The sequence below is a fragment of the Betta splendens genome, chromosome 4, assembly GCF_900634795.4.
Source record: "Betta splendens chromosome 4, fBetSpl5.4, whole genome shotgun sequence".
NCBI classification, from domain to species: Eukaryota; Metazoa; Chordata; class Actinopteri; order Anabantiformes; family Osphronemidae; genus Betta; species Betta splendens.
In genome coordinates, this window is record NC_040884.2 from 780,271 (window position 1) to 798,452 (window position 18,182).

The 18,182-nt window shown below is 47.7% G+C and overlaps 1 protein-coding gene across 1 annotated transcript in view; it reads left to right on the forward strand.

The window, feature by feature from the left end:
* The window catches only part of patj (PATJ crumbs cell polarity complex component), a 30,974-nt gene that overhangs the window by 5,507 nt on the left and 7,285 nt on the right, over positions 1 to 18,182 (forward strand). Inside the window, exons 7-26 of the mRNA XM_029149279.3 lie at positions 1,970 to 2,098; positions 2,238 to 2,483; positions 2,573 to 2,675; positions 2,858 to 2,946; positions 3,094 to 3,223; positions 4,613 to 4,732; positions 5,938 to 5,999; positions 6,208 to 6,264; positions 6,385 to 6,519; positions 6,887 to 7,066; positions 7,147 to 7,206; positions 7,302 to 7,457; positions 12,292 to 12,501; positions 12,698 to 12,760; positions 15,822 to 16,103; positions 16,253 to 16,346; positions 16,438 to 16,501; positions 16,781 to 16,837; positions 16,915 to 16,986; positions 17,170 to 17,347. Of these exons, the coding sequence (XP_029005112.1) occupies positions 1,970 to 2,098; positions 2,238 to 2,483; positions 2,573 to 2,675; positions 2,858 to 2,946; positions 3,094 to 3,223; positions 4,613 to 4,732; positions 5,938 to 5,999; positions 6,208 to 6,264; positions 6,385 to 6,519; positions 6,887 to 7,066; positions 7,147 to 7,206; positions 7,302 to 7,457; positions 12,292 to 12,501; positions 12,698 to 12,760; positions 15,822 to 16,103; positions 16,253 to 16,346; positions 16,438 to 16,501; positions 16,781 to 16,837; positions 16,915 to 16,986; positions 17,170 to 17,347 (2,487 nt within the window). The remainder of the gene's footprint in view (positions 1 to 1,969; positions 2,099 to 2,237; positions 2,484 to 2,572; positions 2,676 to 2,857; positions 2,947 to 3,093; positions 3,224 to 4,612; positions 4,733 to 5,937; positions 6,000 to 6,207; positions 6,265 to 6,384; positions 6,520 to 6,886; positions 7,067 to 7,146; positions 7,207 to 7,301; positions 7,458 to 12,291; positions 12,502 to 12,697; positions 12,761 to 15,821; positions 16,104 to 16,252; positions 16,347 to 16,437; positions 16,502 to 16,780; positions 16,838 to 16,914; positions 16,987 to 17,169; positions 17,348 to 18,182) is intronic.

The following is an 18,182-nucleotide window of genomic DNA, read 5'->3' on the forward strand; positions in this document are numbered from 1 at the left end:
GATTTGTGAGGACTGACTTTTTAAAAAAAACCAAATGGTTTTGGTAAAACGGCCGAGGAGCTGCTGGAGTGGAGCAGGTCTGGGCCCAGGATCACAGGTTAGCTGCAGCCATAATTGTTCTGCCCCGCTCTATTGTCAGGTCATTATCACACAGAATTACACTGGCCTTCTTGTTTGTTCCCTTCCTCCTCCCGGTTGGACCGTGGCCATGTTGCATACCGGGCCTCTGATCCTCCTCCTTTTGTTTTATTCGTGTCCCGTTTTTATCGAGGTCACGTTTAATGGAGCTGTGGGCATAAAAACACTCTGGATGGGGCTTTATTGCCGTTCTCCAGCCTGGCTGGCTGACTGTCTCCCAAAGCCAAGTCTGCTGTTCTGGTCCAGTCCAGACAGCTCAGACCTCTGTGTTCTGCCTTTGAGTTTCTCGGTTCCTGGATCTGCTGGAATCAGCCTGACGCAGTCAGAAAACCCGTCTCTTTAAAGTGTCTCGTAAAGGAGGATATAAATCAATATGTCGGTTGCGGTTTTTACAACTTTCCTGTATTTAGTGAATATTATATCAGCATCGATTAGGATAGTGTGTCAGCAAATGCACTCAGGAGTTTAGCTTTAATTTATGATGCTCCTAAAAATGACGAAGGCAGAAAGAAAGGGAATAAAAAAATAACGGATTGTGTAATTAAAGAAACCTGAAGAGACTTTAAACTTGGAGAAACTGAACTTAGAGAAGTTAAATAGAGTTACCGTCAGCATGTTTACAGTACATCTGTGGTTGACTCACAGCATTGGATCATCAGTGCATTCTGGGCAATCGTGTGCCATGGATGAACCGATGTTGACAGTATATTGTCTCTCAGCTGCTTAGTCTTTTTATCTAGAGCCCAAATTAGTTGAAGACTTAAGACGAGATCTGAAAGTGCAGATCCAAGAAGTTATGTGGATGAGTGAAGCGACCCTCTAGATGATTCACAACCTTCAGTCATCCTAGCCAGGGTTCTGAGGAAGTACTTCACACCTGAAGGACCTGTCTTAGGAAACGGATCCACAGCGGTAGGTGGTTCTGGTCGGTTCAGTTACAGCCCCTGATCCACTGATGGCTGAGCTGCGTCCCAAGAAGCTGAACAAAAGAACCAGTGCAGTCAACAAATGTCTAGTGTTCGTTGATATCGAACTCCGTTCCAGCGCAGTGGTACCACACCTGTAAACGCCCGATTCACGTTGGATGATGGTATCGCAAAATGAGGCCGTCAGAACAGCAGCTTTAACCCAGGTTCACTGAGGTGGAACTGGCTTCACCGTCTGTCAGTGTGGAGAAGCAGAGTAATTTAACACGTAACAAACCCTCTGCAGTAACTGATCCTCTCCTGAGAAAAGAGTGAACTACTGTTTGAAAGTGAAGCATTCAACATTCAGCCTGATTCGACTTTATCGGGCAAACGGCTTCTTCCAGCGTCGTGGGATTAGCGGAGGAGGAGGCTTGTTTCATTAGACAGAGGAAGACCTCTTATCAGATCACAGCTGTAATGAGAGACCAGACCCACCACTGGTTCCATCCTCTGTGTGTGCGCCAGCAGGAATCTGCTGCAGCCTCTCATTGATCAGCAGCTGATATCAAACAGGAGGAAACACTCTCAGCTGGTAATTACCTGCTGAGGTTGGGTTTAACGACCTTTCACCTCGGGACGGACAGGACAGTCAGTCAGCCTCTGAAGAGCTGCTGCTCCGCCAACAGGAGGAAACGAAAAACATCGTCATTAAGAGCATAACAGTGAAATCCGCCCCTGGGACTAATAAAAGGCCACATGTCTCTGTTTGTGGTTGATGAACCTACAGTATAATAAATTATTCAGGGTCAACTGCTGATCTGCTGAAAAGAAGCTGGGGTCGATTAGTCGCCTGCATCAGTGACCGACATCCTGGACTTGATCTTATTAAAGTTCGCCTCAGCACCTGTTGTCTTGTGCTGCAGGACCAGTGGGGTCACGTGCAGGAGATCGAGCTGGTGAACGATGGCTCAGGTTTGGGCTTCGGCATCGTGGGAGGAAAGATGGCTGGAGTGGTGGTCAGGACCATTGTCCCCAACAGCATCGCTGACAGGGTGGGTCCAAAGAAGAGCTTGCCAGCTTTGATGATGATGATGATGATAATGGCTTAATGACATGCTGTGGTTAAAATAAAGATATGCAATTTTATGCCTCCTGCTGCTCTTCATGTACCGTGTGTTCCTGTCCCATCAGGACGGACGCCTCCGTACAGGTGACCACATCCTTCGCATCGGGACGACGCCCACCACAGGCCTCACCAGCGACCAGGTGGTCAAGGTGCTGCAGGGTTGTGGGAACCGTGTGACCATGCTCATCGCCAGAGACCCGCAAGGTCACAGGTCAACAGCCCCAGCTCCCCCACCACCTCCAGATTCTGCCCCTGTGGCCTCCTTACCCCCTCTGACCTCTGACCTGCCTCCAAGACCCCTCAGCAAGACAGTGAGCGAGAGGCCTTGTTTTCCTCTTATGCTGCGCTTATGTAAACTGGGATGTCTGAGCTCAACGTGTTGGCTTGACCTGTGTTTCAGCCCAACCTAGAAGGATATGAGATCCACGAGGTTCCTCTAACCAAGAACAACGGCCAGAGCCTCGGCATCTCTATCATTGGCCACAATCCTCTGACCAGCCAAGGTAGGAGGCAAACAAACTGCTTATCCTGGTGCTTGGATGCAGCGTTGGGGCTATTCCAGTCAAGGAGATGTCTGACTTACATTGAAAAGGGCTTTTAATTGACTTTTATACACAGCTCATCACAGGAATCATCAGCTGATCAATGCATTGTACAGCTCGGTTCAGCCTCTCACACTTTTTAGATGCAGTAGGTGTGTTTGTGAAGAACGTGGTTCCAGGCAGCGCTGCAGATCAGAGTGGAAACATCCGGGTCTACGACCGACTGATTGCTGTAAGTGTCATCCCTGGCCAAGCTTGAACTCTTGGTGTTTAACAGCTTCAGTCTTGAGCCAGTGTTTTCTTAGAGGCTTTTCTTAGTTTTTTAGAGCTCTGTCCTGTTTCGTCTTATGTCTTTTCCTCTGGCTTCATATGTCTGCAGCTGGACGGTGTCAGTCTTCATGGCATGACCAATCAAGAAGTGCTGCAAGTGATGAAGCAGACGGGTGAGACTGTTGTTCTTACTGTGGTCAGGAGGAGAGTTAGACACCTGGAGAGATCCCTGGACAAAGGTAGGGAGCCCACCTTCTGCCGTTGGCACTCAGCTCAGTTAATCTGAACGTTTGCCGTTTTCCTGAGCTACCAAACCGGGCCTAAATCAACCTGCTGAGAAAGTACAGCTGTGGAGCTGGAAATCTATGCTCAGACCAACGTCATTTGATTCATATAAATGTTCATTCATTTGTTGTATCGTGTGATCTGCGTTAGTGCTTTTAACTTTACCTTGGAGCTGTAATGCGTTCATGTGTATTAATCTCGCTCTGCTACCTCTGTGTCCGTCTTCAAATCTGAGCTCTGAGGCTTCAGGTCCCTCCTGTGGTTCCCAGATGTTACTGGGTCATAATGGTCATTATGTGATCGAGTTTACAAAGTTTTCACTCTGTTTAGAAATATTTGTTGAATCTAATATTATTTGTTTAACCTTTAGTATTAATGATGGATAATGGAAACTTATTATTATTACACATTGAAAACACATCCTTAAAATAATAAACACAGACTTGTATTAATATATTTATAGTCATTTCTGAAGTTTCTGTGCTTTATATCAACATTTCAACTTAAACAATAGGATGTATAATGATACAGAGAGCTGAATGTGAAGTTTTCAGGCATTAATAAATTAATGTGGAACACGGTGAAGTGAAAATGGTCTGCTATAACCAGACTCTGCTCCTGTTTAAATGTGTTCCAGCTCTTCTTCCTATTCCCTGTCTGCAGCCTCTCTCAGCCAGATTAAGATGACAAATTTGTTTACAAGTCAGTGTAATTTTCCCAAACTCTGCACAGAAAGTCTGATTCCTCCTCCGCCTGCAGCCACAGAGATTAATTAACCCGGTTCAGGTCATTTTTTTTGTGCTGCCAGCGGCCTGAACCGGTCGGCCTCCAGGCCAGAGCGAGTGTAGGGCTCTTATCTTCTCCAAACGTCTTTTGTTTCATTACTGACAAACACAGAGAACTGGAAACCAGCTGCGCTCAGCCTCAAGTTTTTAACCTTTTCTATATTCTGGCCATTTCTGTGCTTCCCTATCTACACACACCTATGATGAACTGTGATGGTCCTGAACAGGAAAATAAAATCCAATTTACAGATTTGCAGCAGTATGTTCAGGGAGGAGGTTAAAGGTCAGAGCATCCTCAGTGCATTTACATGCACTCAGCCGGGCCTGTAGAAATATTGAGGCCACCAGCTGTCAAACAAAGCCTCACCTTGGTACTGAATTATGAGCTCCTGTTCTACAGGAACACTGCCTATTGGTGAGAAGCTGCACTAAACAAAGTCACCTTAAACATGCTCCAGACTTTTTGAGCCCAGCATTAGCACTTTGACTTGGGTGATGAGACACTATGGAGTCATTAGATGTTACTGAATAACCAGACCTTTGCTTTGTGTGTTGCAGTGGAGAGGGGCTCTTCACATGTGTCTCTGAGGAGGTCGTTGGAGGTGAAGGCTCACTCAGCGGGCTTTAGCCCCACAATGATGAATCTGGAACCAGAGTACACGGCACAACCAATCAGAGGTGAGCCCACACGGCCCAGACTGGTAGCACCATGCACAACAGTGGTCCCCAACCCCCAGGCCATTTGACACCAGGCTGCTGCTGAAGCCTTCAAGCCGCTCCACTACTTGGAGACTAAGCGTTCTACATATACATTAAACTACATTAAACTGGAAGATGGCGCAGAAACTCGCTGATGTACAGAAGAAATGAGGACCCACTGAGCTGCGGGGCGGAGACGACCCGACCCCTTCTGTGGTGGTGAACAGAGAAAAGCTGCAGCTGTGCATTCTGGGCTCTAATAATGGGACTCGCTGCTAAGACCTTACCTGGTAGTAGATTAGAAATGTTTTAGAGCCAAAGGAATAAGTTGTCTGCAAATTTTGAGTTGCAGCTTTTTATTTTTCATTTTTCCTGGCAGTTTTATTTATGACTAAACTAATGATTGCACGAAACCCAATGAGCACAAAGCCTCGTCCTTTGGACATGGTTAAATAGAACCATCTCCGGCTCTTGCAGACCTGTCAGTGCAGGCCTTTAACGGCACTCCTCTCTGAATTATTTCCTCTCTTTCTGTTGCTCATTAGCTTTGCTAAGTGGCAAAATGCAGCGCTAACATTCGGCGCGCTGTCTGGCTGCTCCAAGCCAACAGATGTAAAGTGTCCAAGCTGTCTGACAGCCTCCCAGCGATGTATTACCCTGTTTATTCAGCCAAACGCTGCAGATTAATTGTGCTGTAAGGCTGAGGTTAGCAATGCTAATTTAATCACAGGCTGTTGTTGTAACACTGCCAGACCTTCTGCAAAATACCTCAACATGTGAGGAGATTTGTGAGAACAAATCTGTGAGTAATTTCCTTTTTCCGACCAGTGTGGTAGTTCAGTGTATGTGTTCAGCCTGCTGCAGTCACTCACGTCTGTCTGACATGTGACTGCACATTATACGCACACATACAAAGTCTCCGCTGTTACAGTTGGAGTCTTTTACTGTTGAGCTTCTGGTGAAGCGCTCAGAGCTGCAGCAGAGTCTGATGCTGCAGTTCCACAGGCTGGGACCAAACCCAAATGTCAAACTGGACAAAACCTACACGAAACGGCAAAACGTTATATGATGGAAATGACAAATCTTCTTCTTATCCTCTGTGGAACTCCTTGAAGTCTGTAAATTTCATTGCTTTCAGTTTGAGCTGTGTAACAGATGATGCAGACACTTCTGTGTGTTCACAGCCTCAGATGCAGAGCTGAGGGCTAAGTGGGAACAGGCTCTGGGACCGCACTACCAAGTCCTGGTGAGGCCACACCTGTACTAATAGATTAGACTGCAGTTTATATCCATCGATGAACAGGGCATGCTTTAGTCAGAGCTTCTGAACTGACTCTGATGTTGAGGGCCCTGTGGGACTCGCACCATCTGTTGCTGTTCTTCTCATTTGGCTTGAAATAAGAATGTCTTAAAGGTTAGCCTAGCTCTCAGATCAGCCTGCCGTGCATTTTTAGGTGGTGAATATGGATCCTGTCATTGAAGATGATGCTGAGCTGCAGAAGTCTTCAAAGGTGAAAGACGGTTCATGTTCTTGACTTCATTGTCCTTTAAAAGCAAACATCATGTTCTTGAAGGATGTTTACACCAGAGGGAGCTGCTGCAGCTGTTCTGACCCTCGTTCTGTCCCACAGCTGCTGCCCATCCACACGCTGCGTCTCGGTGTGGAATTGGACTCCTTCGATGGTCACCACTACATCTCCTCTGTGGCCCCTGGGGGCCCCGTGGAAAAACACGGCACTTTGAGACCTGAGGATGAGCTGTTGGAGGTGGAGTCTGCACACACATATACACACACACACACACACTGCACACTGCAGGAATCAATTCAGCTTTCTACAGATGATTCTGTAAATGTTGGAATATGATGAACATCTCACATCAGCACTGCAAACACCTTAACTGTGTTGTGTATGTAATGTAAAAGCTGTCAGAGCAGCAGAATCAACACATCAGTTGTCACTGCTCAGCTGATCCCTGTCAGATGGTTGAAATAAGTAAATGTGCTAATAAATCTATATAATGTGTTTCAAATTTGGAGAGGAATTCCAGAACTATAGTAATACTAACACAACCACGATGAGCTCAGACAGTGTTTGTGTTAAATAAGTGAAGCTTCTTGTGCTTCGTGTGCAGGTGAATGACGTGCAGCTGTACGGTAAGTCTCGGCGGGAGGTTGTGTCTTTCCTTAAAGAGGTGCCTCCTCCCTTCACTCTGGTCTGCTGCCGACACCCAACATCTGACCTGGAACCAGAGCCAGAATCTGTAGCGGAACCAATCCAACGACCAGGACTAGTACAGGCCAGTGTGGAGGAGGTGAGAGCATCAGAGTCTGGTATGGATCACATTTGCAGATTCTCTGTCAAACAGCGTAAACACATGAACTGTTTGTCCAGATGGAACTGAAGCTGTCATCAATGCTCTTCAGCAGTGAGCAGCAGCAGGTGGTCAAACCGGTAACAACACACTAAACACTATTAAACATCATAAAGATTAACAAAAAGGCTTTGGCATAAACAAGAGGGTCGGTTTGATGTCTTGGTGTCTGAAGCAGTTTCCACCTGAGGAGAGAAGTCCACACCTCTGGGAGCAGGAGGAGGAGGATGAAGACGAAGGCGAGCTGGCTCTGTGGTCTCCAGATGTTCAGGTGCTGGAGCTGCAGAAGGAGCAAGACAAAGGACTCGGCTTCAGCATCCTCGACTACCAGGTAACAAGCATCCACAACAAGTGCACTTTCAAATCCAGAAAACTGCGTAAGTACAGATGTATCGATCGTTACTAAGTAGGAATCTACGCATGTTTCCTTCGTACTCACCAATCAACATAGAATTGAGCGCAGGTTAAAAAGCAGCAGACTCTCCCGTGACACGCCTCCATATGAATATGTTAATTCATTTAAATATGGTCTGCGTCTGCGCAGTAGCCGAGCGGGACCGTGTGCAGGTGTTAATGCTGCAAGTTCTGCACAGGAGCAGAAATAAAAAAATAAGTGGTCTGACATAAAAGTGGACGTGAAGCGAATTTTACCACCAAAGTTTCACTAAAACAGGCAGAAGTGAAGGAGAACACACTGTGTGAATGAATGTGAATGAATGGATCATGGTTAAACCAGGCACCTCGCTACAATGTTGCTGACTGTAGCTGCATTTGTGAGTCACTTATTATTTGTACGTTGATGAAATAAAAATGCACAACAGGAATTAATAATAGGGTTGTTAAATAATTTACTGACCAAGAAGCCACCGATCTGGTACCAGCTTCAGATCTGTGCCAATGAATGGATCACCAGGATTTCGTGCGTAAGTACCCTTCCTACAGTACATGAGGCCCCAGCTCTTCAGCACAAGGGCTGGAAGCAGCTCAGCACATCAGCTCTGCTCGCCTGTGTTTGGCAGCAGGTGCTTTGTTTTGGGTGCAGACCGTGCTCAACGCTTTGTCACAGACACCGCGGGAAGAAACAATGGACGATATTGAAGGGATCCTCGTATTTGGCCATTTGTCACAACAAGCAGACACATTGTGTGTTTCAGAGGAGACTAAAGACTGTAGAAAGAAATCAGTCAAGGGAGCTGGGAAATTCAGATGACAGCTGTGGTGTTGCTCTCAGACCATTTGGGGGTGTTTGGTGTTCTCACAACAGTAGTAGTATCAACACTGAGCTCGGACCAAATATCTGGAGGTAAATGTCCTGCAGTCAGTGGAGAAAGGACGTCAGTGAAGGCCACACTAGTTATGGCTACAGCCTGGTGCTGCTGGAGGATTCTTCCTCGTTAGAGAGGGAGTTTTTCCTCTCCACTGTTGCTGTCAATTTGTAATTAAGGCTTGCTGTATGTGGGATCTGCTGGGTTTAGTTGTGTGAGGTCTTAAAGCTTTCCTTGTAAAGTGCCTTGAGATAAGCTTGTTGTGATTTGGCGCCATATAAATAAATAAATTGAATTGAAAATTGAATAGTAGTCGTAGTAGTTGTCGTTGTCGTTGTCGTCGTTGTCGTCGTCGTCGTCGTCGTCGTCACAGCAGTTGGCTTCATGGCTTCAGTCTTCAATGAACCATAAAGCAGCAAGTGGAGTCTCACTACGTCACTGTGTTGGGTAATTAACTCGGTGGGACGCTGTCCTGTGTCCGCATGGCACATTGTTCCATTAGCGACGTGAAACTGGGAAACTGTTGTTCTCGTGAAAACGATCATTAGTCACAGCGGAAAAATGAACAGTGCCCGTTCCTGGATCACGACGCAGACGCACATCCAGCTGTTTCCCACAGGGGTCCAGCCACGGGGGCATCCAGAGGAAGCTGCAGACTGGTCGGGCAGTGGAGCCTGAGCCGAGCCAGCTCAGTGGGACGCAGCCATTCGTATGTCAGCAAAGCATCCAGTTTCCATACAACAGTTGATCAGGGCAACATTAAAGCGCAGTTTGCATCGAGAGCAGGTTTACTTGATGTGATCAGACTCATCGACTGGACACCTCGCTATAAAAGCACTGTCACAGGATGAAACATGAGTCAACGGGAAACATTTTCATTTCATCAACGTACAAATAATAAGTGACTCACAAATGCAGCTACAGTCAGCAACATTGTAGCGAGGTGCCTGGTTTAACCATGATCCATTCATTGTAACAGATTTGAAGCTGGTACCAGATCAGTGGCTTCTTGGTCAGTAAATACTTTATCGGCCTTATTATTAATTCCTGTTGTGCATAGAACCTGTGCGCAACCAAAGTACATCCTGTCTTCATCAGCATTAGTCGGTGGTTTCATGTAGAGAATTCCTATTAGTAGCTGAACACAGTGTCTTCTCCTTCACTTCTGCCTGTTTTAGTGAAACTTTGGTGGTAAAATTCGCTTCACGTCCACTTTTATGTCAGACCACTTATTTTTTTATTTCTGCTCCTGTGCAGAACTTGCAGCATTAACACCTGCACACGGTCCCGCTCGGCTACTGCGCAGACGCAGACCATATTTAAATGAATTAACATATTCATATGGAGGCGTGTCACGGGAGGAGTCTGCTGCTTATTAACCTGCGCTCAGTTCTATGTTGATTGGTGAGTACGAAGGAAACATTCGTCGATTCCTACTTAGTAACGATCCCTACATCTGTACTTACGCAGTTTTCTGGATTTGAACTTGCGTCAAGTTTTGTAGGAAAATTACGCCTTAAGTCTTACATACAGTACATGAGGCCCCTGGACTTTCATGCCATGTTTACCTAAACTCCAGTTTTCCAGACTGTCACATACATTTGTACCTTAAGCTGATAGTCTGGCCTTTGGAACACTGTTATACATCGACCTGGACCTGAAGCTACGTTTAGAGGACGAATAGATGTTTTACAGCACAACTTCAAAGTAACTGATCTGAGATAAGCAGCTCTGTAGAAAGCACAAATCTCTGAAAGGTACCTCAGCTTCCATTTATTTAGTGTTTCATCCCACTTAATGAGTTTGAACTATACAGTACATGGTCAGTACAGGTTGGTTTTACATGTTTTTACATTTGGCAAATGTGCTACTTCAAACATCCTCAGCCGCTCGGCTTCAATTTGAGGATGCGCCCACTTCTCGTTAACGGTAACATCTCAAATATCAGCTGCTCTTTTAAAACACCGACAGACGAGTGTTCAGTGTCGCTGACCTCTGACCTCCGGTGTAGGATCATACAGTATCACGCAGGTCACTGTCTGTGTTTTGGCAGTGGCCTAATGTAGAATAATGAATGGCTCTGTATGGTCCCAGCTGGATGAATGGTAGCTCCCAGTTGGAGCCTCTGGTTTAATCAGAAACACTTATCAGACTCAAGTGTCACCCAGAGGTTTCAGAAATTATTCCTGTTGATTGGTATCGTATCAGCCTGCTGGATCGCTGCATTTCTGCATGTAGCAGAAAAGTATGTGAGATTCAAAATCACTTAAACATGTTTCCCTGTTTTACAGTAACAAATGGAGAAAAAGGGAAATCATGAAGTTAAAGAGTAGTTGTAGAATGATTGCATTTCTGAACTACCTGTGATGATTAATGCAAACATATCGTTTAAAGGTAAAAAAAACTCGGCCACAGCAGTAAAAATCCCAAACCTCTCTGTTCACCTCTGAAAAAATCGAATGAATCCACTTCTCTCACAAATCTTCGCTGCCTCCTCTCTCTCCTCCCTCTTGCTGCCCAAGGGCATGTCGGTCCGGTGTTTCTGCCAAAGTGTTTCCTGTTACCGATTCTCCAGCTGTCAGAGTTGAGTGAAAGATGGTTGGAGGCAATAAGAGAAGAGCTGATGTGAACTGTCTGTCTGGACGCGGGCTGTTAGTTTTCACCAGAACCTGACACCTTTAAAATGTGGCTGAGGTATTGTTCTGTAACGGCTACTGTGCTGATGAACAGTAGTTGACTCTGTAGCTGAGACCAGTGACATAGCTAATAACCGAAGGCTGGCTCAGTCAGAACCAGGTCTTCAGGCGCACCGTCGGGCCCAGCCCAGTGTGAGGGGTCTGCACCACCAGCGGCTGTCCGGCTGTAGGTGCTTGCCAACGCTAACCCATGACAGCGTGTAGCTCCCTAAGGGTGAGCGTAGCCTGACTGTGTGTGGAAGTGGAAACGGGTGCATGATTTACTGTAAAAGCAATTGTAGAAATTGGAGTTTTTGTATTTCAGTGTCTCCATCTAAGAGGACTGATAAAGGTCTTTGTGCAGACATGAGGCAACCTACATATGCAGGAGAAGCAAAGCCCTCGTTGTTATCTCTGCACCAAAACCCGAGCGTGGAAGCATTTTACCACTTTGGGCAGAGTACATATTTAATTTCTTTTTCTCCTACCTTTTTCTGATTTCTTCACTTTTTGACAGCAGAGGCCTTTCTTTTTCCGGAGGATCTTGTAGGAGTGAAGGACTTGAGTTCTGACTCTTCACCACCTGTAGCCATGTTGTTCTCTCTAAAAATACAGCGGGTCTTTGTTCTGGCAGCCTGAAACTTGGCACAGCAGCTCGAGTTGCAGCGCGGGCGATGCCCAGAGTTCAGCACGGGGGAATTCACAACATTCACGTCCACTCTCGCCAGGAGACGGTTCCGTAGTGGGCCGAGTCTCTGGGCTGACACCGGGACCAGGTTCTGCTGTCACTCGGTCAAGGTGATGGGCAGAGACAGAGCTGGCTGAGTTTACTGTTTATTAGGAACGTGTGTGTGTGTGTGTGTGTGTGTGTGTGTGTGTGTGTGTGTGTGTGTGTGTGTGTGTGTGTGTGTGTGTGTGTGTGTGTGTGTGTGTGTGTGTGTGTGTGTGTGTGTGTGTGTGTGTTCGTTCTGCGTATGCGTTTAAAAAAAAAAAAAAAAAAACGTCCTGGGACTCATAAGTGACAGGCGTCCTGGACTGAGGCTCTGCCTCAGGTTCAGCCTCACCACGTCACACTGCTCCTCTTCTCGTTGCTGATCACAGTCCTGACTTCAGCCTGTGTCTGAGTCCAGGAGTACTTTTCTGGTCTCTGTCTCCCCCTGCCTGTCTCCCTGCTGCTCTGCTCCTTGTTTTATTCACCTGGTGTCTCTTTTTTCGCCCTGTGAAGGACCCGCTGGATCCAGGTCGCTGCGTGATGGTGATACGATCTCTGGTTCCTGGTGGAGCAGCAGAGCATCATGGTGGTTTGCTTCCTGGAGACCAACTTGTGTCAGTCAACCAGAACCAGCTGGACCTGCTCACGCTGGCCCAGGCTGTGGAGGTTCTGAAGTCTGTTCCACCTGGCACCGTGTGCCTGGGCCTCCGCAAGCCTCTGGTGGTAAGTCGAGGTGTGGGGGACCGACCTTCCAGGTATAGATCCAGGCCTACATCCAGACATTATACAGTAGAGTCCAAAAGCCAAATCAGAGTGGAACCACCTGCTGTAATGATGTGTTGAGCTGAAACTCGGCAGACTGGGGCCAGAGAACCTTTATCTGGTGCAGAGGAAGCTGATGCGCCTCTTGTTTGTGTAGGTGGAGAGTCCAGAGAGGAGGAGCCAGGTGACCCCCCACGGCACGCCTCTGCCTGTACCCAAGGTACCGCTCACTGGAGTCATCCAGGCTCAGGTCTTCAGTTTTAGGGTTGGGATTAAAGCGGGTGAGACTGTGGAGGCCTTGTAGGTGACGGGTGGACAGAGTGTGATCACAACAGTTTCTTCAGAACCACGAAGGACGGCTGGTGTCAGGACCAGATAGAAAAAGCTTCTGTTGCCTGTGGTGAGAACTAAATGCGTCTCCAGGCACAGCCATGTGCCCGCGCTGACCCCTGACCTCACAGGAGGCGTTTGGCTCTGATTGATCCAGTCTTGTTGAACATCGTGTGGACGCATGTGCGTTGGAGTCCAGCGTGGACCCCCTCTTAGCTGTTGTTGACATTGTGCCCCCTGCTGTGGCTGAACAGTGATGAATCTGTGTTTGCACTGCGTCTGGTTCCTCAGGTCACAGCAAACACACTGATGATGCGTTTTCTGTCTCAGGGTTTTTCTTCTTCCACGACACCCGTCTTCTCCTTTGTCTTCCCTCCTCATGTCTGTGTTTTGGCATCGGCCGTTCACATCACTCTATCATCTCCCGCTCCTCTTTTATCTTGTGCTCCCGTCTCTTTCACCTTCCTTCACCCTCTCCCCCTCCCTCCTCTCAGTGGAGCTGCTGACTCAGCTGGATGGTACAAAGTGCTCTATCAGCTCAGCCAGCAGCATCTCTCTCTTAAGTGAGTCGGGGGATGGAGCGAGGGTGGAGGCGCTTGGGGGGTACTTTGAGGACACTGTGGTGCAGTACTCATAGTAAATACTACTGCAGTACTGCTCAATGCACCGGCCATTCTTCACAGCAACATTTGGTCAGTTTTTTGTTAAATGAGACAGTTAAAGCAATAAATCTTTTTTTTTTCTTAGAGGCCCTGAAGCCATTATTTGTATAGCCGTCAACAGTTCCAGGTATTAGAACCGGCCCCTTCATTTACTCCTGGTGCTGATGAGATGTAACTAAACAGTGTTAAATCAGTTCAAATGAATGTTAACATTCTGTTTTAAGGAAATGATGGTGATGATGATTGATGAATAGTGTAATAATGAATTTGGATCACGATTATAACAAGATGAACAAATTCTATGCTGAGACCTGAGGGATTCACCATCGTAAACAGAACCGCTCGTGTTCTGGACTGGACTGCTCCGAGTTCTACCGAGTTACTGTGTCCTCTTCTGTGGACCTCTGCTGTCCTCTGAGCTGCTGCTTTATTTCCTCTTTTATATGCAGCCCATTTGGCTGAAGAGCGTTTTTCACAGCCCACAGGTCTCTGATAGGTTTCCATAAAGGCAGCCGGGTCGGCGCTGTCACTTCACCAGCAGATCGTTGTCGGTCACGCCATCGTGCTGACCAGAGAGAGACCCCGTTACGCGTCCACAGCTCGTTAACTTTTAGAGGTCACACGGCTGCAGGAACAAGCTGCGGCTGTCATCACATTATTCGGATCCTCTCTGTGCCGATGAAGATCACGTCAGACTGATCCCAATGTGGGGACACAAAAGCGAACGAGTCGCTTGGTCCATAGACGGCACCGCAACAACAACAACCATGTTTGTCGTTCTGGTGCAGGAGGAAGGACGGGTTGTCTCGTTCAACATTTAGCTATGAAGGCGCTTCACTGCTGCAGATGAAGGCAGTCCGGTGTTCGTCCAGGCCAAAGTGCTGCATTGACAGCATGTGAGTCCTTCACTGCTCAGCTGGGAGCCCTTCAACAGTTACCTGAACTCAGTGATGAAGTCATCAGAGCGAGTAGGGGCAGTGCAGCACACTGCCAGAAACCTGGCGCCCCATGCTTTTATTTTGACAGGCAGTCTGAAAAAAACAGGAAGTGCCCCGCGTAGGTTGACTTGGTTTGCTGTAAATATATCTTCATATCAGCTGCTTAATGGTGTCACACAGCTGAAGCACAGAGACACGGACATCATGTGTTCAAGGGTTTTGGTCTTGGTGCCCTCAAAGTGGTGATGTGAAGCGAGGAGCTGAGCCGATGGCTTCCACAAAGACGCGTCTTACTCCATCATTATGAGGCCACTACCCAGAACTAACAGCAGCAGCTTGTGTCTTACGATTAAGGCGTCATTTGTTAACTAACGTGATTCTGCAGACGTTCCTCCTGATGTTCTAGCCTTTCTGTGGGTGAACGCACGGTGCCCAGCTCCCTACATCTCTGCTGCTCAGCAGTTGGCTGCTTGGGGTTTGTGCGTCTGCGTCCTTCATCTCTGCAGAAGCTGTGTCGTTTGAGTTCAGACCCACGACAGAACCGGACCACTGTCTCTGCACTGCAGCCGTCCTCATCATCTAATGGCAGAGCTATTAAATGACAACGTCTTTAAATCTTATGAATATGAGGCCGGGCAGTCACGGCCAATACGCATCAGTCTGCAGTACATCCTGTTAGCGTTATGAGCTCTCTGCTGCTGCCACCGTCTGCTCCTCACCTCCATTATATGGCTGTGATGGGCCAGCTTCCCAGGCCCAAATTAAAAGAAGAGGAACCGAGTCCTTGACGATGAGGCTTCGTCGATGGAAATTAGCCTAAGTGTTGTCATTAATATTTCCCGGCGCAGGCTAATGTCTGCATCGTAATGTTAAGAACAGGATATCCCCCAGTATCTGCTGAGGAAGGCTCTTTAGGGAGTTGGAGAAAACCTTTATGTGCTCAGAGATGAAGGCTAATGTTCAAAGTGAGTCAAGTTTTAGATTTAGTGCGAGCTGCGGTTTTTCACTTTCCTCACTGAGGACATGAGATGGAGGCAGATGGCTCGAAGGTTCTGGATCCGCCCGTTCACTATTCACTGCGATGCTCATGGAATCATTGTTAAGCATGGCTCTGTCATTTATTTCATCTTTTTAACTTTTACTCGGTTAAATGACCCCAAAGAGACTTTCAAATGTAGACGGTGTTTCTGATCTGAGGACAGAAATGAAACACACCTTCTTTTCAGCTCTTTAGATTTTTATGTTTGACATTTTTCAGTTGCCGACACATGTTCACAACACTGTAAATATCATTTCATCAGCTGGGTCACTGGACTCTGGTTACACTGTATACTGCTTTTGTTTCTGCCAGGGATTTGGAGACGGCTCCATCCTGCCAGAAGACCTTCGAGAGGAAGAGGAGACAGAGCTGATCCTGGATGGAGGCCTCCCGCGCTACACCACGTCTCCCTCCAGCCTGACCCCCAACCTCCAGCCGGTGGAGGAGGGCAGAGAGATGGCTGTAGACGAGGAGGAAGGGGAACAGGCGAAGGCGCCAGACAAAGTCAAGGAGACGTTGCGCTCCCTCCCTGTGAAGCCGCCTCCGTCGTGGGAGGAGTGGAATCGTGCCTCCAGTTGGGCCAGATCAGAAGGGGTGAGAGGAAACCAGGTTCTTCTTTTGCCTGCTGACACACAGAAGTGTTCTTACAGTAATGACACGAACATTCTGAAAGTTTATCATGTGAAAAATGAAACAAGGACATTTAGAGTTTCTAGTTTGACAAACTGATTGTATCCTGTTAGAGCTGGAAACAAGAGGACCTGAGTGAATGCGATGAGGACGAGCTCCAGAGATCAGACCAGGAGAGTGTTGTGTCTGTAGGAAAACTGATCCTAGGTAAGATCACAAAGACGGGGGCGGTTATGGCAATGGGAGGCTTCCAGTACTGTTCACTACAAGGCTAACGTGTGCGTGTGCGTGTGTTCAGGCCTCCCAGATTCCAGAGACAGCGAAGCCGACTCTGAGCTCACTCTGACTGACACCGATACAGAGTCAGTATCAACTGCACCTCCTCTTCTGTCTGTCTTTCAGTTCCTGCTCCTCAGATGCTGGTCCTGCGTTGCCCTCTGCTGGCTACACGGCACCAACTCCTTTATCCAAGAACCTCTGACATATTTTCCAAAAGCCTTTTTATATCATGTCGAACAACAAAATTATTTCAAATGACCTATGTAATATATCATGCTAGGACACATTCAACACATTACAGCCTCAGTAACAGCTCTAACTCAGAAGTCTGACAGAATCGATGAAACTCTTCTTTTGTGCAGCTCTGTAAGGATGCTGAGTCCAGAACGGAGGAAGAGGAAGAGCCACGGGGGACGCAGGTAGGACCCGGCCTCACCTGTGTCCAGGCGGACCGGGCAGTGTCTATGCCAGCTGACCGTGTGTGTTTGTTTAACAGTGGTCTTCCTGAAAGAGAGGACGGAGAGGGACAGGAAACACCTGCCTTCAGCCACTGGGGACCCCCCCGCAGGTAGCATCAGCCTATTTGTAAGAACATGCTAAGTTCTGGTGTCTCAGTCAGTCTGTGGTTAGTGATGTTCTCATTAATCCAGCAGAGATGAATCTGCAGAAAATGAAGGATTTTTACTATCTTTTGTACCGTGCAGCCAAATGTGCCAGCGACAGCAGGAATAATAGGTGTCTGTGCTCACAGGGTGGAGGTGTGGGCGAACAAGGGTCAGTCTCTGGGTCTGAGCATCGTTGGAGGTCATCACGTCATCAAGCGCCTGAGGAACGGAGAGGAGCTGAAAGGAATCTTCATCAAGCAGGTTTTACCAAACAGTCCTGCCGACAAAACCCGCTGTCTGAAGACCGGAGATAAGATCCTGGAGGTAGGTCTGAGTGTGAAGGAACCGCAGAAAACCAGTGAGGCGTTGTTTGGTTTTGAATTTCAGATGATCACATCATCATCAGCAGAGCAGATGCAGCCCAGCAGTAAGATTGTCTGTCTGTCTTCCCGTCTGTCTGTCTGCCCGTCTCTTTGTCTGTCTGTCTCTCTGCCTGTCTGTCTGTCTCTCTGCCTGTCTGTCTGACTCTCTGTCTGACTCTCTCTCTGTCTGTCTCAGTCTCTCTGTCTGACTCTCTGACTGACTCTCTCTCTCTCTCTCTCTCTCTCTCTCTCTCTCTCTCTCTGTCTGCCCATCTCTCTGTCTGCCTGTCTGTCTCTCTGTCTGACTCTCTCTCTCTCTCTGTCTGCCCATCTCTCTGTCTGACTCTCTCTCTCTCTCTCTGTCTGCCTGTCTGCCTGTCTGTCTGTCTGTCTGACTCTCTCTGTCTGTCAGTCTCTGTCTGACTCTCTGACTGACTCTCTCTCTCTCTCTCTCTGTCTGCCTGTCTGTCTGTCTGTCTGACTCTCTCTCTGCCTGTCTGTCTCTCTGTCTGACTCTCTCTCTCTCTCTCTCTCTCTCTGTCTGCCCATCTCTCTGTCTGCCTGTCTCTCTCTCTCTCTCTCTCTCTCGCTCTCTGTCTGTCTGTCTGTCTGTCTGTCTGTCTGACTCTCTCTCTCTCTCTCTCTCTGTCTGCCTGTCTGTCTGTCTGTCTGACTCTCTCTGTCTGTCAGTCTCTCTGTCTGACTCTCTGACTGACTCTCTCTCTCTCTCTCTGTCTGCCTGTCTGTCTGTCTGTCTGTCTGACTCTCTCTCTGCCTGTCTGTCTCTCCTGGTCTGA